Source organism: Silurus meridionalis, chromosome 18 (genome assembly GCF_014805685.1).
Source record: "Silurus meridionalis isolate SWU-2019-XX chromosome 18, ASM1480568v1, whole genome shotgun sequence".
In the NCBI taxonomy this organism is placed as follows: domain Eukaryota; kingdom Metazoa; phylum Chordata; class Actinopteri; order Siluriformes; family Siluridae; genus Silurus; species Silurus meridionalis.
Window position 1 is genome coordinate 23,159,777 of NC_060901.1, and position 23,247 is coordinate 23,183,023.

At 40.2% G+C, this 23,247-nt stretch overlaps 1 protein-coding gene across 6 annotated transcripts in view; it reads left to right on the plus strand.

Annotated features, from left to right (window-relative positions):
* myo6a (myosin VIa) overlaps positions 1-23,247 on the plus strand; it is a 91,023-nt gene that overhangs the window by 20,607 nt on the left and 47,169 nt on the right. For all 6 annotated transcript variants that reach the window (XM_046872613.1, XM_046872614.1, XM_046872608.1 and 3 more), the window contains 9 exons: positions 752-825; positions 2,015-2,144; positions 2,502-2,607; positions 2,731-2,786; positions 3,709-3,806; positions 4,633-4,797; positions 8,242-8,322; positions 10,840-11,020; positions 15,872-16,016. In XM_046872613.1, the coding sequence (XP_046728569.1) occupies positions 752-825; positions 2,015-2,144; positions 2,502-2,607; positions 2,731-2,786; positions 3,709-3,806; positions 4,633-4,797; positions 8,242-8,322; positions 10,840-11,020; positions 15,872-16,016 (1,036 nt within the window). The remainder of the gene's footprint in view (positions 1-751; positions 826-2,014; positions 2,145-2,501; positions 2,608-2,730; positions 2,787-3,708; positions 3,807-4,632; positions 4,798-8,241; positions 8,323-10,839; positions 11,021-15,871; positions 16,017-23,247) is intronic.

The following is a 23,247-nucleotide window of genomic DNA, read 5'->3' on the forward strand; positions in this document are numbered from 1 at the left end:
ATTTCATTCTTACTTCATGTTCAAACCATTAAGGATCCGTGTAGACCCTGTTTGGAAGAAGTGCTTATTCAAGAATAATGAATGGATCGTTTTCATTCTGTACCTCTTCCATGGTCCGAGTCCCTAGAAAAGATTGAATTGTAATAAAAAAATGACCTCCAGGGGGCAGTGTATTCATTAGTACTTGTTCATATAGACCTATACTCTCATTTACCACATTGCTATTTATAGTAAATAGGCCGCTTACGCACTTATGGTTCGATGCTAACTGCATTTCATTGGCAATGTCAAAGTTGAATCTAATCTAAATCTTTAATCTTACAGATATGTGAAAATAAACATGCTGTTACTATGCTGGTTTGATTTGGCATAGACATTCATTAGACATGGGTTTGAGTATAAAAAGATTTTTATAGACGTTTTTTTAGTTTCTATGCAACAAACTAGATCGTTTGTTACTATTAATTTTTTTTCATACCATCACCGTTATATACGTGACATTGTCACATAATGTGTTTTTTTTTTTTTTATTGGATCACGTTGTGTAGATTTGAATCGTAATTGGATCGCGTAGCTGAATTTAACACGTAGCTACTTGACTAGTTTTGTTGCATTGACTGATTTTTCTCACCACGAACCTAAAAATAAAAAGTATTTAAAACAATTTTTAGTTCATTCTTGCAATCTGGATTCTTCTGTTCACATTGACGATGTGTCTAAACTTTTTTCCGCTTTCTATGATATAACGCAGGCTCGCTGATGTACTTGAACGAGGCTACGCTTCTAAACAACATCCGTGTGCGCTACAGCAAAGACAAAATTTACGTAAGTATCGTTACGTAAGTTCATTAATTCTGTGTTACGTTGCTTTTTTCTGTTGCGTGAACCGATTTTTTTTTCCTTTGTGATTTCTTATGTTTGTATTTCACAATTCTTTTCATGACAATTTGCCTACACTTGTTTAGTCTAATGCGCTGGAATAGACGGACACAAAACATACGTAGGCATTTGTTTTTGTTGTGACTAGCTCTGAGCACACATTCTCTAATTTTGAGTATGGTTCCCCTCAGGGTTTCTTCCACATGCTATCTCGGAGATCTGCCGAAGTTGCTTCTCATTGGGGATCAACTTATATGCACTAAACATAGATTTTAGAACCTCTTTATCACTGTAAAGCTGCTTTGAGACAATGCCTATTGTTAAAATATCCATTGTGCTCTACAAATAAAACTCAATTTAATTCTTCAGGCAGATGCGAAAAAACTTGCTTGGATCTTCTTGAACATCTCCTATACTCCTACTGGTTTGTCCTGATCTCTCAGTTCTTCAGCATCAATAGCTAGTTAGATACATTCTCACTATATATTATATTTAAGGGAGTTGGATTCGACTCTTTAGCTCCACCCACAACACGCCTCCAGGAGCTCGGTTGTTTTCAGAGCTCTTTCTTTTACAACTCGGATAAATCTAAAGAATGAGAGATATGAAGGATGCAGTGCTACTCTACAGGTACTCGAGATTAGCAGATGAAACTGTCTTCTTTAACCTTAAAAACGTATCAATACGGGGACACGTCTGCATTCTGTACTTCATTTCAACTCCAATTATGGAAATTTAAGACAGTGACCATATTTTCCCTATCTTCTTCTCCTTATTTGTCATTCGGGCGCCACAGCGGATCATGCTGTGTTTAAAGTCTGGGGTCTAGACGTCACAATTTAGACCTACAAAAACAAAAACAAACAAGCAAAAAAAAAAAATCAACCCTAAAAATGATGCCATGTGCCATCTGCTGGTTAAAATGGGTCATTGCAACTCTTGCTCGCTATAGCTACATTCAATGCTGTTTGATGTACAACCAAAAACCTAAGAAACAGCAATGCATGTAGTGACTCAGTTAATCTTAATGTACAGTTAGTAAAGATACAATTTTTCAAATAAAGGATGTTACTGACTCATCTTTCAGGCTCTATTTTGCACTGAAATATATCACTTTCCTCTTTCTTTTTTGTAGACGTACGTAGCGAACATTTTGATAGCAGTGAATCCCTACTATGACATCCCGAAGCTCTATTCGCCCGACACTATCAAGCAGTACCAGGGCCGATCTTTGGGGACGCTTCCACCGCACGTCTACGCTATCGGTGAGTTCCTTGAAGGACGTTGTGTATGAACAATTAGGAAATTTGTATATGGACGAGGGTGTTGCAGAAAAGGATAAAACAATGGTAGGGCTTCTATGAGTATAATGTAGAAGGCCTTCCATTATATTGCTTTTTTTTCTACACACGGCTGGAAAAGTCAGGTGTCCCAATAATTTTGCTGATACAGTGCACATACATAAATTTTTATTTATATTGTTCAAACTACCTGTATAGTTTTTCCAGGTCGTTCATGTCAAGATTTGTGTGTTAAGTATACAATTGATAAAAGACTACGTACTGTTGTGTGTGTGTGTGTGTGTGTGTGGATTAAAACTCTGCTTGCGTGTCTTCTGCCAGCTGATAAAGCATACCGCGACATGAAGGTCCTGAAGATGAGTCAGTCCATCATCGTCTCCGGGGAATCGGGTGCGGGAAAGACCGAGAACACAAAGTTTGTTCTCCGGTAAGAAGAGAAAACCGAATCATAAACGACTGAATTATAAGTCCACATTTCTGTGTTTCATCCAGACAGAGTTTAGTACGAATAGATTCTTTGGATTTACAAAAATTTTATGTTTTTTTTTAGGTACTTGACGACGTCGTATGGAACGGGTCAAGATATCGATGAGAGAATAGTTGAAGGTATATGTTCCATGCTTTATCAGGATGCAACACCCGAAGCAATGATTTGTTCGATGGAGCTTCTGCACATATAAGTGTATTTATTTGTTTCTATTTTTTTTTTAGTTGTACATGCTAAAGCATATTATCGCTGTGTATCAGAAGTTTCGACATTAGTTTTGTGACACGCCAACAGATGGCAGCACAAGGCTGCACGCACAGTCACAGGGAGCACCACCCTTCAGTGTGCTAAAAGACGTTGTCTAGTACACATCGGGAGCTGGTGCCATTCTGACTGTGCATTAGCAATAGCAAGCGTGAAATTCTGCATGAAACCACCGAATTGTTTGACATGAGTCGTTCGAGGGGTTTTGAGTGGCACACCCGCTTCAAGAGAGGAAGAACATCGATGGAGGATGAGAAGAGATCAGGAAAACCTGCAACAAGCTCGACCGCCGAAAATGTCGAAACCATTCAGAAACTCGTGCATAATGATCGCCGGAGAACAATCCATAACATTATAGCCATAGTCGGCTTTTCTGACAATTACGGCGTTGTGCATCGAGAATTCCTCTCCAGGGGCCAGACAGTCAAACACGAGTTCCACTGCCAGGTTTTAAGGCGTCCGAGGGAGGATGTTCGTCGAAATCTTCGCTAGCAGATTTGTACGTTGTTCAACCCTGATTGTGAATGAATTGATCTGAAATGGCAGGCATGTGGACGCCTGTGCTTTAATATCTGCGTAGGTCTCATTATGACTCCCATACGTTCCTGTGTTACCCAAAAATTTATTTTTGGTTGTTTTTTTTTTTAAACTCGTTTTTGGTATTTATAGTGTTTTCCTGATCTGTGACCATTTAATTGCACTACCTCGTTCCGAATACGAGTTATTTTCAACTATTTTTTTGCACCAAATGCTAAACTTCTCTTTTAAACTTTGCAGCGAATCCTTTGTTGGAGGCCTTCGGGAACGCTAAGACAGTCCGCAACAACAACAGCAGCCGCTTTGGCAAGTTTGTGGAGATTCATTTTAACGGAAAGGTCAGTTGCTCTTGATTTATTTTCTCTCTCTCTCTCTCCTTCTTTCTTTCCTTCTTTCTTTGTCTCTCACTCTCTTTAGCAGCCATTTGTTGAGATCTTGAAGTTTGAACGTTTTTTTTTTGTACAACACTAAAATATGCCGACATCGTCAAATTCTTTCGCTTCTCGTTCAAGACGTAAACTTTCGAATCTGATTTCCAAAAAGTTGCAGTTTAGTCATTTGGAAGTCGAGTCATATCGAGTCAAAACTCCTCATCTGAGCAGCTTCATCCATCACTTTCATCCATTTCCAAGAAGATCAAGACCTCTTTAACCCCCAGATCTGTCATGAGTTGGCATCACCCAGATGAGAAAGGGGTCCTCTATTTAAGTCTGGTTCCTCTCTGGTACCTCTAGCTCTTTCTTCCTCATACTATCTCAGAGAGTTTTCTTTTGCCCCTGTGCTCAATTGGTTCTTCACGAATCTTACCCAATTGTAGAAAAATGTGATTTCCTGCTTGAAGTAGGAGACCCAAACATGTTCCAACATGATAAGTCCACAAAACCAGCTCCATGGAGATATCAACCTTACTGAATAGGCCTCCTCACTTTCTCACCTTCCAGAAGAGTAGAAGTCCTTATAACAGCCAATGGGAACTAAAAGTGTAACAAACTTATCTTACGCTCAGGTGTCCACAACCTTTTGTCCATATACTGTGTAGTCTGTCTGTAAACCTGCTTCGTCTAAATTTCTATGCATATAAAAAGTGGACAGTATATGTATATTTATACGTGTAGGTCTCTCCTGGCTGTAGATTGCATTCTAATCCTGTTGTGTTCCACTCAGAACGCAGTGGTCGGGGGGTTCGTGTCTCACTACCTCTTGGAGAAATCGCGGATCTGCACACAGGGACAGGAGGAGAGGAACTACCACGTCTTTTACAGGCTGTGTGCTGGAGCACCGGAGGACATCCGAGAGAAATTCCACCTGTCCTCGCCGAAATGCTTTAGGGTGAGTGTGATATATAAAGACGAACACGATTGCCACTTTGTTAACTGTGTTAATGTCCTTTGACTGATTTTTGATTCAGTACGTCACAGAATTTGGATCCATGGTCTTCATGTATCTAATAATTAAAGCTAAACACATCCAGGGAACTGATTTACCATCTCTAGGTGTCTAATCCGAGAAGTTTTCAAGCAGGATCTCCCCACTTCCTGTTTAGACAAGCTTCAGCGTTAGAACAGTGTGTCTAGCGTAACCACAAGATGGCAGTGTTGTCCAAGAATAGACCTTTCTATCTAAGTACGTAAGGATCGGAACGAGCGCGGCTGGAAACCCTAATAAAAGCTCAACAAATTAAACCAATGTGGACGTTTCTCATTTCTCCTCTATTTTCGTTTTCAGGGCTTCAAACCGAACCTGACCTAGATCCCTTTCTAATGGCATTAGAGACTTCGGTTCATTTTGCAATTTCAGAATTATGGGACTGAAACTTGACGTGCTCTGGGTTTTTTTCAGCGTGGGGAGCTGAAAAATTGGACGAGTACAGGGATCTCCTGATAATCCGCCCCCACTCCGAGTGCCTTATATGGAGATAAGGCGATTGAAATGAGAAGAGGTCCATTGACTCAAAAGAAATGAAAGCTTAGCCCTGATCAGGGTGCGAATCTGATGCGTAGACAACACTTAAGCCCCAGGCATTTATTGTTCATGACGGAGTATTAATGCATATGAAAAACCTACAGAATTGTGTAGGAAATCTAAGGAAAAAGTCTGACGCCCCCAAAAGTCCTCCTTGATACCCTTCGATATGTTGCAGACTTGTAAAAAAAAAAAAAATCAAAGCAAATACAATTTTTGTGTCCTTTATACCATGGATTTACTTATTATACTTATACTCGCTTCTGATTGGCTGGAAGGTAGTGTTCAATTCTATCAATTTCATTGCCTTTCTATCATTGTAACATACATTTCCGTACAAAAGTGCGACAGCTATTGTTAAGCATTTCCTAATGGCATGGATGATTTCTGAGCCGTACACTGGATAAATGGGGAATTCCAGGAATTTTCAAGACTGGAAACTTCTTTCCATAGGAATGAACAGGGATAAACTGGGAAGGTACAAAATTGCAGGTTAGCCAAATGTAGTTGAATGTTAAAAGTAGTTAAAAACCCTACAGGATCATTTTGGTTAAAACGACCAGATTGAATGCAATTTCAGTTGAATTTCTACCTGCACGTTCATCAATTTCATCCCAATCCCATCCCAATGCACTGCTCATTGCAAGATGATGTCAAAAAATGTCCTGTTTGTCGAGTATTTGCATAAATTGCGTAAATATTACATGCGCGTGTCAGTTATTGTACGACAAAATAGTACAATTACATCAGAGAATTATTTAAAGTTAAATCAAAATGACATTTTTTCTAAAAATCTGTACTCGTTTGCATATGTCAAAATGTTTTATTTGGTTTGTATACATTTCTCCAGATTTCGAATGAATTCCCATAAATTCCCATAAAGGCTCCAACTTGGAATATTTCCCAAATTTCCCAGAGGAAGTTCCCATTAAAAGGTTCTGGAAAATTTACCTGAAAATTGTAAAAAAAAGATAAGTTTTATGAAGTGGTGAAAAAAACATTAACATAAGATGTATAACGGCTTTGTTATAAGTAGAGACTCGGCACAAAGAAACACTTAATTCCTTCGCTCTCGTTTTCTTCCTGTCCTTTTCTCTGCGTCTCATTCTTGCTTAGTTTTTAGTTTAGTTATGTTAATTTCAGCTAGAATATTTGGAAATCAAAAGTGCTCTGAATAAGCAAAAAAACCCCCCCGAAATTTAGAAAGGACGAGCGTTCGGAGTCTTTCAGAACAGTATGAGGCGTCCATTAGCCGTTTGTTAAAAGCGACACATGTAGCGAATGGAGTGTATCCGCTGCAATAAAACGGCGCTCCTGCTAGGGCGCTTTTGTGAGGACGAATTTATCTGAGGAAGATTAAATTGCATCGTCCGACGTGAACGCGTTTAGACGGCTTGATCGACGACTTTGTAACTTTTTTCCAGAGTTTTCTTAATAAATTCTTAATAAAGCATTTATATCCATTACTTTAAAGAGTTCCGTGGACCACCATATAGTGGCTTTTTGAGTGAAACTGAAATCTGAACAGAAAGGACAAGCAAACACACTATACAGACATAATTATTTACTCTAGAGTGAATATAAAAAGTGCATGATCATAAAAACAGCGCCGACTACAGGGAACGACAGCAGCAGCATCAGGATTAACTATACAGGATAGAAATACAGGATTCTAGCTGCTCAACAGTTCTGCTTTTCCTTTGTTGTATTTTTTGCTTCATGATTTGTTTTCAAATTATGAAAATTTATGTTGAACAATAAAATGTTTTAGATTTTTTTTAATATTCATGTATTTTAATTTTTTCTTGTTAATATAATCATAAATAAACAAAAAAATCAACTAAATCCCAACCAATCCGACTCCCCTGAAAACCCCTATCTATATTTCTTGTAAACGTGTCTATCTGTCCGTCAAATCCTCGTCTTTCTCTACCTCTCCCTGAAGTCCCATCAGGCCTCCCTTATTTTACATACCCTCTCCATCACCTTGGACCTCGTTTCCATACTCATCATTTATCCAGTGACAACGTCTGCACAGCCCTTCATGTTTCTGTCTTATTAAGCGCAGAGAATAAATGGAGTTTGTGTTCAGGTTGTGCGTTTGCTGAACATCGATGGTGGTTGAGACAGATTACAGGACAAAGAGACGTCTGATGAAGATGGCGCATTAGATTTTCGTTGTATTGTATTGAACAAGCTCAGGGTCATTCGAACCATCTTTCCCGGGCACGTTTATTATTTATTTTGTGTTTCGCATGACAGCTACTGGACTGTTTTCTTTTGTCACGTCCATGCAGAGTGTTTCGGGGATTTGTGACCAATCTGGCGTGATTTTTAAAATATCTGAAGTTGGTTTCAAAATGAAATGATGGCATTATTTATCATTCATGATTTGACATTTATGTAAATATACAGCATGATTTGCATATCTAAAATACACTATCCGAGCATTAGTATTGGGACACTTGACTTTTCAAACCATATGTGGGTACTGATGTATGTTAAGGCAGAGGGCCTGGGGTCAGTGTTCCAGTTCATTCCAAAGGTGTTCCTTGAGGTCGGAAATCCATAGCGGAAGATCTTCCAGCCCATCCCATGTAAAGCACCTCTGAGTTTCTGTTGTACAAAGGGGCATTATGTTGGAACATGTTTGGGTCAAGTGAAGGGAAAATGTCATGCTATCCAAAGACTACTTATGGCTGGAAAAGTCTGGTGTCCCAATACTTTTGTCAATATAAAGTAATTATAGTGTATATACATATTATATATATTTCTGCCATTACTTTATGTATTTTATTTCTTTCATTGCAGTACCTAAACCGAGGATGCACACGTTACTTCGCCACAAAGGACACGGACCAGAAGGTCTTGCAGAACCGCAAAAGCCCAGAGGTAAAGCATTTCCGTGTTTGTCTCGTTACAGAAGTGTTTCCCCTTATGTGTGTTAGGATGTTCTGGAAAAAGAAGAGTTTCCCCCAAAGCCACAATCGATCTCTGAACTACCTCTGGCTAATTGAGTAGGATGCTCGCCAAGAACCCCCTGCGAGGTACCGCTGATGGAACAGGCAGAGCCGATTCTAAGCTTCTGGCAACGAGTGTGATTTTATATCTATAACAAGTCATCAGAACGAGCATGCAGTAAGCAGCTCTGCTCTGCATCGGCCCTGCAGGGGAAACCAAATGAATTAATATTGTTTACAGGAGAGGTTCTTACAAGGTCGGGGGCTGCTTGTGTTCATCGCCTTCGGACGTAAAAATTATTCATGGAATGGTATTTAATTAATTAAATATTAAGTATTAAAGCCCAGTCCACATTTAGCCCACATTTGCAATTATAATTAGAACCTTCACTCTTCCGGGTGGATGTTCCATGGAGAGTACTGATGTTGGTGAAGTCAGGAGGCTTGTAGTGGTGTTCCAATTCATCCCAAAGGTATTCAACAGAGTTTGAGCTTTGTAACTGGTGCTCGTCAAGTTCCAACCAAGTGAAGTATATCTTCATGGAGCTGGCTTTGTGTACAGGTGCATTGTCATGCTGGACCAGGTTTGGGTCTTCAAGTTCAAGTTTCTATACAATTTGTGGTTACAATTTGAGGAAGAACCCCATATGGCTGGAAAGAAAAAAAAGGTGTCTCAATACATTTGTCCATTGAGTCTACGTATGATTCGCTGCCGAGTACAAAGGAAGCAACTTTCGTGTTAATGAAGAACAAAGCAAGGCACTAATCATTTTGGAGCCATCTGTATCTATACAGGACGAGCAAAGGATTACGAGTAAACGATCCTTGATTCTGAGTCTTGTCTCAATCAGTGTAACGGTCTTTTTGTCCCTTTTGCCCTCGGGCACGCCAGGAATTAAACAATGCGCTCGACTTTATGAGCCAGTACATTATACGTCCCACGTTGCGCTGTCAAGTTCACACATAATTGGACACCGTCTTCCGTCATCGTGTCGGCTAGGAAACGGGAACGCCTGAGCGATCCCGGACGGTGACAGTCGTTAATCTGGAGCGCTGGATAATGATTTGGCCTTGCTTGAGAGGAAAGGTGAAAGGCTTGGTGTAAATGAAGGCGTCGACTTGACTGTCCTTTAGGACCTCAAGTTATTCAGAAGGAAATCTTTCATTCCTTTTCCCCCCTGTTCTTTTGTCTAGATTTGTAACCCAGAAGTCATTGCTTCGGGGCAGTTCCATAGAACCGGTGGCACGAATCAATTTTACGTCATTCGTATCCGGTCAACTTTTGATCCTGGTGTGTCTCGGGGTTATCGATTGTTTAGTGGGAATACAAAGGGCTTCCAATTGGTATGCAAAATGCTCATTGTGCTTTTGTTTTTTTTTTCCATCCTGTACCAGAACAGCTCTGAACGTTTTAGCCTTAACACCTAAATCCCTCGACACGGAAGTCATTTGTTGTGGAACGTGAAGGTGATACTCATTTTGAAAGCTTCTTGTGTGCCTTCTCTGATGCTAGAGGAGACCGACATAACACAACCCTCATTATTGGTGCTTTGGAATCCATTAGTAATCTCGTCCTTTATAGATTGCGGTCTCAAGGGGCAGCACTTTAACAGTGTTTAAAGTCGCCGTAATATAAAGTCATAATGTTATGCCTGATCGGTGTATAACATTATGACTGGTGAAGATAATATCACTGATTATCTCTCCATCATGGCACCTGTTAGTGGGTGGGATATTATTAGGCATCAAGTGAACATTTTGTCCTCAAATGGGCGAGCGTAAGGATTTGAGCGAGTTTGACCAATTTTGACGTCCAGACGACTGTGTCTAAGCGTCTCCAAAACTTTAGCTCTTGTGGGATGTTCCCGGTCTGCGGTGCTCAGTATCTATCAAAAGTGCTCCAAGGAAGGAACAGTGGTGAACCGGCTACACCAAGGCGGCCAACAGACGAGCTCCTGTAGCTCAAATTGCTGGAGAAGGTAATGCAGAACTGTTTTGGAAAAAGCAAAAGGGGGACCAACATGACATTAGGCCGGTGGTCATAATTTTATGCCTGATCAGTGTACGTTTAAATACATAAAAACACAAAGCAATCGTTCCCTAAATAACAAAGTTCTGGCGTTTCTTCATTCATTCATCAAGTAAAGGACCATAAAGAGGTTCATCCATAGGAAATCTGGTCGTTCAAACCAACTGGCCATTCCTTTAACCCCTTTCTGTTTTAGATCCTTGATAAAAGCTTGTGGACACATTTTCTTTTATAACAACCTCCACTCTTTTGGAGTGTGCTTGAGGACATTCGTGCTCATTTAGCTACAAGGCTGTTATTAACGTCAGGTACTGTATAGGTCATGTAGGTCAATTGAGGAGGCCTGAGTTGCAATCAGCGTTCTCCAGGGAAGAAAAAAAGGCCATTTGTAGATAAACTTTGATTTCTGTGGCTGTTTAGCACCTGAAGGCAGGCCCTCTGAAGGACCCGTTGCTGGACGACTATGGCGATTTTAGCCGCATGGTGGTGGCAATGAAGAAGATAGGCCTGGATGATGCTGAGATGCTGGATCTGTTCAGGGTGGTGGCTGGAGTCCTTCACCTTGGCAACATCGACTTCGAGGAAACGGGGGGCACTTCAGGTAAGATCTAAATAGGATATAATCAACCTTGTCTTTTGAGGTCCTTTTTGGATTCATCATCTTATAATGGTTTTATTTGTAGAGCACTTTCATCATAGATATTTTTCCAAAGCAGCTTTACAGAGATTTTCATCTAAATTTACAGCACTACATAGAGCGATTTACAGTTATCTAATTTGTACAACTGGGCAGTTGACGGTTAAGGGGCCCCGCTTGAGGGCCCAGCAGTGGCCGCTTAGTGGTGGTGGAATTTAAACTCACAATCTTCTGATCAGGAGTCCAACATTTTTACCACCGAGCTTGGAATGTATAAGTTAAGCACCTTATAGGATTTTTTCCTAAAGAGTGAGCCAATTGCAATTATGACAGGAAGGTGCTATAAGGAAGTACCATTGAGAGGAACCAGCCTCAAAAGGTAACCCATCCTCATCTAGGTGGCACCAAATATTATAGTTTCATCATTTTTTAAGGTGTACTGTTCAGTGATTGCGCTGAAATGCAGAACTGTTCATGCGAAAAGTGAGGTCTTGAGCCATTGTAGCAGACCGTTGATATTAATTACAGTCCAAATTCATCCTCATATTTCTTGGGTTGACAAATTACAATTGTAGATCATTTCCTATATAATTAAATCCAGCCATTTAGATTTTCGCACATGCAAAACTTTGAACTCTGGTAGACCCGTTTCCTTCGGACCAACTTGCAATAATTTGTATCCCGTTGACATTCTGTGTCCTCATAAACATCCCTTCGCGGTCGTTAGAAACTTTTAGAAATGAATGCCTCCATAATGCGGTGAACTTCCGAGCGGTTTAATGTTTCCCAGCTGAAATATTCATGTCTGGTGGTTAAATATAAACGATCGAAAATGGCTTTTTGGCCGTGTAAAGTTTTTGATGAGCAGGATGAAGCAGGACCCTGAGTGATACCCGTTATGGGGGGTGTTTATTTGCTTTGCAGGCAGTTTAAGTGTCCGACTGGTTTTGACAAAAGGTCTTTTTAAATCGAGAATGGAGCTTCGAGGCAGAATTTCGATTTGCATACAACAGACCGTTCAGTCGCAATTAGTTTCAAACCTGATTTACACGCAAAAACGCCTTGTGTGTTTTTGTATGGCGTGAAGATTTTCTGCGATTCTTGAGCTGAAAATGTGTCTTTTCAATTAATTTATTTGCATATATATTCAAATCATTATTTAGGTGGACACTGCTGATCTAGGGATTCTTACAATTATCTCATTAATTGAACCGAACAGTTGACAGTTTAGGGCCTTGCTCAAGGGCCCCTCAGGGACAGCTAAGTGGTGCTCTGATTTGAATTCGTGAACATTCGAGCCCCTGATCTACCACTTTGAAAATTTAATAGGGTTTCATTATTTTCTTGCTTTTTTCTAGCTCTCAATTCTTATTGGTCAAAATGTGTTTATTTGATTTTCCATTGCTGCGGACAAATCCCAGTTTTATGTTATTACGGAATACACGTTAAGTGCTTATCTTGGTTAATCCTTAATATATTCGTAGCTTTTAGCCAGAAGCAGATACCATCACCTTCTTTAAGTGTTTCAACCCACTCTTCATTTGCAGGGTCCACAGTGGTGACCAAATGACTGCACCTCTGTTCCTGGCTACCACGATAAAGCTCTTAATACGAAGTCCCCGGTTACATTACACACACAAGATTTTAGCTATGATATATATATAAATCTAGTGGAACATCTTCCCAGAAGAGTGGAGGTTATTATAAGAGCAAATGGAGACTAAATGTGGAATGGAAATCTTATGGTCATGTGTCCACAAATTTTTTTCCTTCTAGTGTATATACAAATCTGTAATAAAACAACCTTTAAATATTAGAATCTTTAACCACATTAGATTTCTAGAGAAATCCACAAAAGCACGCTTGGTATCTTTCATCTTTCTTTTTTTCTGTTTTTTGATATACTATCCATGTCCAAATGGTGTGAGAGATTGGATAAGACTCCCCGCTGTGTCGGAGAGAGGGATGACGACGAGCTTTGAAGAGCTCCTGATAGACATGCTTGTGCTGTAGGAACAGAGAGGAAGCCTCATCTCTGTCTGACTTTGTTGCAAACTAACTTCCTCTCGGCTCGCGCCCAATTCTGCTTCCCCACACCTCACTGTGATCGATCGCTTTAATAACACGCGCGACTCGGAGCTCATCCGGCTGAGTCACGAAGAAGCGGAATCCGTCATCGACTCTGCCTCTTCATAACTCGGACAGCAGTCTTGCTAAACTCTAATGCTGATGACTTTACGATTTACGAGGCCTCGTCCGCCGCCCACTATTTAATTTTGTCCGTTAGCAGCTTTTTCTGTGGGACGAATATTCAGAATCTCACACGGGCCACTAATATTGCGTTAAATAATCACATGAAAATTAAAGATATCTAAAAAAAAAATATCAAACTTGTCTCAAACCAGCTTCGCAAAGATGAAGCGGTGATAAAAAACTGTACCTAATGAGTGAGCCAGTGCCGAGTATGGTGAGGAAAAACTCCCTGTGATGGTACGAGGAAGAAACCTTGAGAGGAACCAGACGCAAAAATCCATCCTCATAACTCTTGAGGTGCTCAGCAACTTCATGGATCTTTAGACTGTTAATTTGGAACCATCCTTAACTGCAGGAGCACTGATTACTGGTACCTCAGGAGCACATTTAACTCGACGGAGGAAAAGAGAAAAGGGGTGACATGGAGAGAAAAGTGGCGACGCCATCGGAGAAGAAGATTGTCTCTATATGTTGCCTAAAAAACACACTAGGCAAAGAAAGAATCCGAAAACCTGAGATCAAAACCAGGGAATGAAAATGAGCAATCAGAGCGTATACTTACACTTATACTCAACACTATACATGATAGTCAGTCTCATTTGTCTTTAATAGACAAAGTTTGGTGGATAGAAATGTTTTTTTCATAATGATAAAGAAGAGGAAGATTCATTGTTCTTGTACGTTGCACAAAAAAATCCCCTCAAACCAGGAATGAGAATCAAAAAAAGCTGAGATGAAATTCCAGGGAATTGCAGGCAGTGATAAAGGAAGGCTTGGTATATATTGGTAAGAGAATGGGCAAACACTACTTCGCAAGGGTCAATGAGTAAGAGATTGTAAAAGAACACTGTACACGATAGTCCATCTCATTTAGCTTTTAATTCGACGACGTTTTTTCAGGATGGAGGGATCCGATTTGATCATTTCCCAATACGTTGTGTGACAAAACAAAAACTAGGCCAGGGTCAAGAAAAGACATTTATCCAACTAGACTAGATAAATAAGACAGAAAATGGGCAATCAGAGCGTCTACTTCGTGAGGGTCAATGAATAAAAGATTGCAAAATAACACTGTACATAATAGTCTCATTTACCTTTAATAGACATTGTTTGGAAGATGGGAATGGGATTTCATGATGCTGCTGCTGAAGATGAAGAGCCTTTATTTGTCGCAAATACATGACGGATAAAGAAGCTGGCGTAATTGTTCTTGTCCGTTGGACATAAGGAGATGGGGATGCCTCATTCACCTGTATTTAGAAAGCGCTTATAGGGAGAGAGGAATGTGATTTTGTAATGGCGTTGGAGAGGAAGTTAGACGTGATCGTCCTTGTACACAAACCGTCAAGGAACGCGAAGGAATTCCAAGGAATTGCAGCCAGCGATAAAGGCTGAATTGGTATAGACTGGGAGAATGGCCAGAGCGTATACTACGCAATGAAAAAGGAGGAACGCAATGGCATAATGCCATTGAAGAGGAGATTGGTGTTATACCCTTGACTTACCTTTCCAGCCATAGGATAGACTGTATAGGCTTTTCCCCATTCAACGGATGATCCCCTGGAGAAATGCAACCCACTTCTTTGCCATTTATTAATATTGATCTTAGTCGCTGGTTCGGAGGGCTTTAGTGATTTTCTTTCCACCGATTTACATTTAATCACCAACGATTGGCCATTTGAGACGAAGCCGAGTCATTGTGAAGGGTAAAGTAACCATTCACTTTGGACATTACTGCTGAAACAAATGTATTAATCGAGGCAAGTGACATGACTGAGTTTTTGATTGTTCTGCACTTAGTACTGCTAATTAGCTGAATATCTTGTGTGGGAAGAAGAGGAAACCTAGTCCAGGACAAAAGTTGGGAACTGAAGGTACACTGGAGGGAAAGACGGTCAAAGGCAGTTGTAACTGTTCCGCAACTAGCATAGGGCTTTGAGGTATACGTGATGCTTAATTGAATTGTTGCAGGGTTCCGACGCATTTTTGGAAAAGTATGAAAAAGTATGGAATTTGACATGTCTAGATAAGAATGGAGGGTAAAATAAATATATAAATAATAATTAAAAAAACTTTTTGGAAACTTTTGAAAACGCCACTTTTGTCTAAAAACACTACGCGTCCACGCTTTTGTTTTTCGATCGTTTCCCAAAAGTTGCTCATCCACATTGAAAAACGTCTGAAAACAGCCACGCTACTGTCCGGCTTATAAGCAAAAACGTAAATGATCAACATTAACACTTTTAGCTATTTGAGTCTGGGAAAGTATGGAATTATGAAATGAAATATGTTTGGGAACCCTGTTGATGGATCAGAAAATGTTTGGGTCCTGCAGCCAGAGATGCCTCTGTAGAAGACAAATTAAGTGTAGGTCAGTTGCTGAGACCCCTGGCAAAACGTTTTTGCGGGTACAAAGTCCTCGGCTTGACTGAACTCAGAGTCCTTGTTTGTACTAGTGTGTTTTTCTGTACATGTGCTTTTAGATGCACAAATGAAGAACATGTTTCAGCCTTGCTCATGTCTTGTGTGTGTGTGTGTGTGTGTGTGTTTTTCATTTCCCAGGAGGTTGTAACCTAAAGAAGCAGTCGCATCAGACTCTGGAGCACTGTGCTGAGCTGCTGGGGTTGGACGAAGAAGACCTCCGAGTCAGTCTCACCACCAGAGTTATGCTCACAACAGCAGGAGGCGCTAAAGACACTTCTATCAAGTGAGACCAAGTCACTATCACTCACTCTTTCTCTTACACACAGACCCACATATGGACATGGGTCTATTCTGAATTGGCTGGGGGTTTGTGTTTGATGTGGGGGAATGTTCCTGTTTCCAAATCTTCCATGAACAGTACTGAATTTTGACTCAATACTGCAACAGAAATACGATGTGGAATAGTTCAAGTTCTTGATGCTTCCTGATTGAGTGAACTAGCATTACATTTATGTTATTTGGTTGACACCACCCAGAATGACTTGCATTGATCTCATTCATACAACTGAGCAACTATGGGGTTAAGGGCCTTGCTCAGGGGCCCAGGGCCTAGTAGCTTGGTGTGGCTGGGATTTGAACTCACCATCTCTGAAGTGGTTCGACCTCAAAGTGTACGACTAGGATGTTTTTTCAGGTTTGCACCATTTCCACGGATACCAGAAGTCCAGATAATGCAATAACGCTCTATGAAAACGAACCACATATGGATTGTTGATAGGTTTCTATGAGGAACCCATTGAATGAGTCTCCAGTGTCGGCAATTCTGTACCTTCTGAGGTAAAACTGTAAGGTTTGTATTTCTCAAAACGAAGAAGTCTTTGAGTTTCTTTGTAACATTACAAAGTCTGTATTTGATATTTATCGATATTTATCGCCGTGTTCATTCCTTGTACATGCTCTTTGCTGATTGCCTGAACAATTACATGGATTTGTCATTGATTCATGCTTTAAAATGTGTTTACCATTTGTGCAGCTCGTCATGTTACAAAGAAACTCGCAGACCTCTTCGTTTCAGAAAATGAGCAAACAGAGTGTATACTTTGCAATGGGTCAATAATTAGAGGGCTTTTAACAATGAATATTGTCTCAAAGCAGCTGTACACAGATACTGCAGTGATAAAAAATGAATAAGATGTTCTTTATAAGTGTAAGATTGTCGCTGATGATGAACGAGCCAGTGGCGACTGTGGTGAAGGAAAAACTCCCCGAGACGGCATAAGGAAGAAACCTTGAGAGGAACCATACTTAAAAGGGAACCCGTCCTCATCTGGGTGGCACCGAATGTCCATTTATTAGAGATAAACGATATTGAGGTGTGCAGTGATGGTAATCAGAAGCAAACTATAGTCCTGAATCAATGTACCAGACTGTTGACATTAACTACAAATCAAAATTCTCAAAGCTCCTGTTCTTACTCTGGAAGTAAGAACACAGGGGCCTAAGACCGATCCTTGCGGAACACCAAACTTTACCTCAGAGAGTGTAGAGAACTCACCATTTACATTAACAAACTGATAGCGATCAGTCAAATAAGACCTAAGCCTAGAGAGAGCTGCCTTTATTCCAACAACGTTCTCTAGTCTAGAAAGGAAGATATTTTGATCAATGGTGTCAACAGCTGGACTGAGGTCGAGCAAAAGAAGTAATGAAACACAACCCTGATCAGAGGCCAATAACAGGTCATTTACCACTTTAACTAGCGCCGTCTTTGTGCTATGATGAGGAAATCCTGACTGATATATTTCAAAAATGTTATTTCTTGGTAGATGTGAGCCAATTTGAAGGATTCAGGTACATACAGTTAATGCTGATGGAAGAGTTTATTATTTTTAGAACAGGTTCAATTACTTCTGGATTTTTTGCCTGATGTTTTCAAGTTTATTATTAAAAAAGTGCATGTAAGTGCAGTGCTTTTATTTCCTGTTCAAATAAGGATTATGCTTGTTATTTTCTATAAGGGTGGAGAAATATGCTGATCTAGCAGCACTAAGAGCTTTTCTATAACTCAGGAGATTCCCTGTTCATGCTATTTGAAATACTGTCAATTTGGTTTGAAGCCATTTACGTTCTAATTTCCGAGTGGTCTGTTTTAAGGTATGTTTGTTATATCGCGACGCTAATTTGTTCTGCCTGATCATTTTGGGGTATTTATCATATATATTTTATTTATGTTTGTGTGTGTAATTGAAAACTAGTGTGTCATTAGAATCTGGTGACTTTGTGGGTGCTTTGGGTTTGGTTGTAGTGTACGGGGGCCATGTTGGCTGAGACCTGACATTAACTGAGACGTCATGATCGGGTTCGGAACTAAAAGAATTTTTGGAAAATCCATTTTAAATAGTCCAGGATGTTATGAGGTGGAATCAAAAAGATTCGAGACTAGCCCTTTTTACACCCAGCGTTCCTGACACTTCTGGGACGTGTCCTGGAAGCCTTCCTTTCGATTCGCCTTCTGGGATACTCGACGAAATCTCCGCAATTGCGTCAAAAACGGCGACCATTGAGCTTCATCTTCGGGAAGAGGGCGAAGTCTGCAGGAGCCAAATCTGACGAGTAGGATGGATGCGGAAGTGAGATCGTTTCATGTGGTTGCTTTTTGTCCTTGATCAAATAGCTTATGTGGTCGATATAGCACTAGTTGCACAGCTCCTGATGTAGACAGGACGATGTCTTTTGGCACACGGTGTTCCCTGTGACTGTGCGTGCTGCCCTTTGCTGCCATCTGTTGGCATGTTAGAAAACTAGTCTTGACGCTTTTTGATACCATCTTGTATTATACAATTTGGCTTTACACTTACACTTTTATAGTGTAGTAATAGTTTGGCAAATAGACCCAAGGCAGAGGTGAAGTTGAAGATGTGGCAATATTCATCAGGAGTGATGAGGATGCAAAGGCCCGTGTAGATACGAGACGTTTTGGAGAGAGGCGTGATTGAGATCGTTTGGTCATGGGGTATATAGGTAAAGGAATTTATGGATGTGGTAAGGGAGCAGCCCGAAGAAGAAGAAGAGAAGAAGATAGTGTAGTGATTTTTGCATCAAGCTGCATCACATGACCTTGTTTCTGATTTGTTTTTTCATTTCCGGAAGGTTTCTTGTGGTTTTTGGTATAATCTCAGATATATAACTGCAGTTACCATCTAGTGTATTTTTTTTTCTCTCTCAATGCTTCACTGCTAAAGCATCTCAAACCTGCTGTGAACATCCAAGAATCACTGAATGGCATTTGTCACTGCAGCTGCCGGAACAGACATCTGGCTCATAAAACCCGTAGCCGTGTGCTCGCTGACCTTTTTGCGAATGCTGTGCTGAATGATAAGACACGGAGAACAGTCAGAAAGCCACACACACACACACACACACACACTTGGAGATATTGCTCTTATGGTGTGTTGATGCGTTTCCGTTATGGTCACATGGGTTCGCTGGAAGAGCTGTCGTTTTTATTTATTTATTTTTTTTGGTGGCTGTTAAGGTCTGTTTTAATGACTAGAAGGGGACCAAACATCTAATTGTACCTCTCTCTTTCTTTATTTCCTTCTCTCACTCTCACTCTATCTCTCTCTCTTTTGTTCTTTTTTTTATCTCTCTCTCTGTCTTACATGATTTGTAACCAATGGACATTGTGCTTGCAAAAAACAAAACAATCGATGCCCATTATTTTGCTTCACATTAACAAACATCATCTTCATCTTCAAAAAATGAGTTACTTCCTGTTCTCTGTTACATATGGAATCGATACGTGTAAAGTAGACTCGCGTTCGGGAAACATTTCATTCCGCCAAATTAAAGACGCGCTCTCGTGTTTTGAACCGGATTTCTGTCTTTATTGATGGATTGTAATGGATTTTAATGATCGTGAGGCTCTACAGCGAATGGTTGGTGAGACCTGTTCAAACCATCCTCTGAAACAGCTTTGAGACATTGGAGAAATAAATGCAAATATCAACAGTGACTACGTATTTCCTCTGCATAGTTTTGCACACACGCATAGATCCCTTTACAATGGGAATCCCGTTAGATCCAGTCTGGATTGCCAGGTCTGGATTAGTATGGAAAAATTGAGAAGAGTGAAATATTTGTGTTTTCAGACTTTCACCTTATTGGGTTGCAAAAGTTGCTCATCCACACTAAAACGTCTGAAAACGCTACGCACGTACTTTTTCCGTTGCGTTCAAAAAGCTACGTTGCCCTCGCGTGAAAACGGCGCCTCCGTGTGGACGGGAGGCCAATATTTTAGTTCTGTTTTGTAGTTTCTTGGTGAATTACACATGAACAATCCTTAAGTTGCTGTAGGATTGAAGGTTTACGGTTTCAAAATAAAATGTATAAATGATAATATTGATAAAATGCTTTTATCAAGGTTTGGTGTTAATTTGTATGAGCTGCTGTAGCTACAAACTTCCGGCGAAATATTTGGTAATATAACGGCATACGTCAAAGATTCTTTGGAATTTCAAATCATTATTTCAGATGTAAAATTTGGTCTTGAAAAAATCTTCAGGCAGGGACATTGTCATGTTGGAACAGGTTTGCGTCTCCTACTTAAAGTGAAGGGTAAATTGTTTGCCAGGTTCGTGGTACCAATTTGCAATATATATCTGGAAAAGTCTGGTGTCCTTATACTTTTGTGCGTATTTTTGCGCGTATGTTGCAATAACTGCTTTTTTCTAGAAAGTAATTTTTTTTACTAGAAATTCTGCGTAAGCATCGCCGCTGTATTTCTTTTCGACAAAACCAAACCGAAAAACAAACCGCTTATATACGTCGTGTTCTTCGAGCGCTTCGAGCTCCGACTGATCCTGGACTCCCTTTCCTGAATCACGTCTCTGTGCTATTATCAATCCTCCCACACGGGCCTCTTCTGTATTCCGTAATCCTTCCACTGTCAAGGTTTTATCTCTTCATTTATTGTGGTGAGGTGTGTGTGTGTGTCTGTATCTGTGTGTGTGTGTCTGTGTGTGGGAGGGTGGGCGTACAGATGAGCCTCAGTTTTGTGTTTGTGCGAATGAGAAAGATGAATAGATGCTTAGCGAGAGAGATTCTGGCTCGTTTGTCATGGAGGCAGGCGCTCGGTCTCGACCGAACGACGGGACCACGTGTTGGCCGTAACGTCTTGTGCGCATCGACCCAAGTGTGCGGCTCGAGCTCGGCTCGAGAGGTGAAATTCTGAGGGCCGTGTGGTCAGAGTCTTGATATACACAGGGGAAGATGAATGGACTCGTGCTCACGTCAGCGTTCTAACCTCTTTACAGTAGATCAGAAGGTTTCTGGGTTTTCCTTCACATGTTTGGGTGAATGGATTTTTCCACGTCAAGTTATAAATAAAATTTTAGTTGCATAATTTCATAAGCGCTTAGTTACGTTATTTTTTTATATATATATTAAATGTCAGAACACCAAAGCAAGAGACTGTTTCATTACAACAACCAAAAATAGTGTAATGAACACTGGACAGGATTTTTTTTTCTATAGCTACAATTTATTAATATACAGCATCATTTATGTGACTTTTATTTTTACCCATTTACAATAAAAAACGACTTTTGTAAACGACGAAAACGTACAGAATGCACTTTCCGCTGCGTCCGTTTTATCATATAAATGTAACCTATAATTGTTTTAAATGATAAAGATTTAAATGGAACTATTTAAACCAAAAAAACATCCCAAAGGTGTTCAATAGGGTTGATGTCATTGCACTATAGCAGGAGATCTTCCACCTTAACCCATGTAAAGCAGATCTCAAAGGAGTTAGTGTTGTAGGTTTTGGGTCTCCTAGTTGAATTGGAGGGAAAATGTAACGCTACCAAAAACATCCACTAGGGGATGTGCATTTCCATAACTGGGCCCTAGGCGTTTTGCATCTCAATGCGTAGCCAACGATACGCTAAATAAAAAATACAAATGAAGCAGCTACCGATGTGATTTGATTCAATGCGATGGAAAAAAAATTATACTTCGCAATTCAACAGTTCTTTTATTTTAAGGGGTTCAGACAGACAGCAAAGCATTAAAGGTACAGCTCTACCTCTGCCATGTAAATCTTTATTCTATGTGTCTCTCAGGACACGCCACGGTCTCCGTAGTGTTGCGACATTTACGTGCTTAGAGAACTGGTAAATCTTCCGTAGCATCCATGGACATGCGGTACAATTGTGTACCTCTGACATTGTGGTAACAGTTCGGAGAAGAGCCACATATGGCTGGAAAAGTCAGGTGTCCCAATTCTTGTCTATATACAGTATATATAATATAGCTATAGTTCTTACACCTATGATTATTTTTTTAATTGGTTCATTGTATTTAATAATATCTAGCGCCCTCTATATGTAATAAAACAATTGTCCTTAATGGGCAATGTACAGTTTTTCAGGTATGTATTTACAGTCCAAACGATAAATTAGACGTAGTAGTGGCTCAGGACTTTTTATTCACCCTTGCGCAAGTTCTGTCTAGTTTCAGTTTGCCGTTACCGCTGAGGTCTTCATACTGAGTGATGGTGAATGGGAAATTCTTGGAAGAGGCAAAGTGCAGAAGGAAAATGGCTTTTTCACTTGCAGGCTTTTAACCGACAGCCTTGTTGATTGTGGAGTGTTTTACTTTGCTCTCACTCTCTCTTTCTTTTTCTCTGCGGTTTATACTTTACCATCCGAAAAGTTCTACTTCGTAATTCACTTTTTGACCTCCTCGCCTTTTCTCCGTCTGTCTCTTTCTCGCCTTTGCCCTGTGAAGACTTTCCGGATTGTGAATAAAACATGGACACCTATTGGTTGAAGAAGCCATATGGAGCAATGTATAGAACTTAAAGCCAGACTTTTTTCTTTCCACATACTCAGTTTTTGTTCCTGTCTCAAACTCAAAATGGAGGATAATATGGGTCACAGCAGTGTCTTTTACTTTGAACGATGTTAGCAAAAACTGGGAAAGTTACAAAAAATTATATTTAAAAAGGGCCGGTAAAAAACAGCCCCATAAGGGAAAGGCCGTTTATTGCTGCTATAACGTAAGTGAATACAGAAACTGTACAGTTAAATGTTACTATGAAGAGAAAAACCAATAGTGTTGGGAATTTGCTTTGGTATGAAGAGTCCACTTTCCAACACCGTAGAGTTGATTACTTCCCTGAGAACAGGTCATGTGCTAATCTGTTCGTGATGGAGGTTCAGTATTTTAAGTGATTTTAAAATTCTGCATTAGCATTATTAGATAACTCTAGCCTGCTAGCTCATGTTATCTACCTTTATAGCCTGTATAGATTCTTATAGCCTAATAGTCCTGTGTGTACTTTTTGATAAACCATCAGAGAAACATTATGGACCTTCATCTTCTTTTTATGTTCTCCAGAAAGACCCCCGTTCGTTCAGTCAGTGTGTCTTCTGGGTTCTTAGTCACGTTCCTGCTTGTTTGTTCTTGGCTGCAGCTCTAGGAAATGAGATGTTTGAACTCCATTT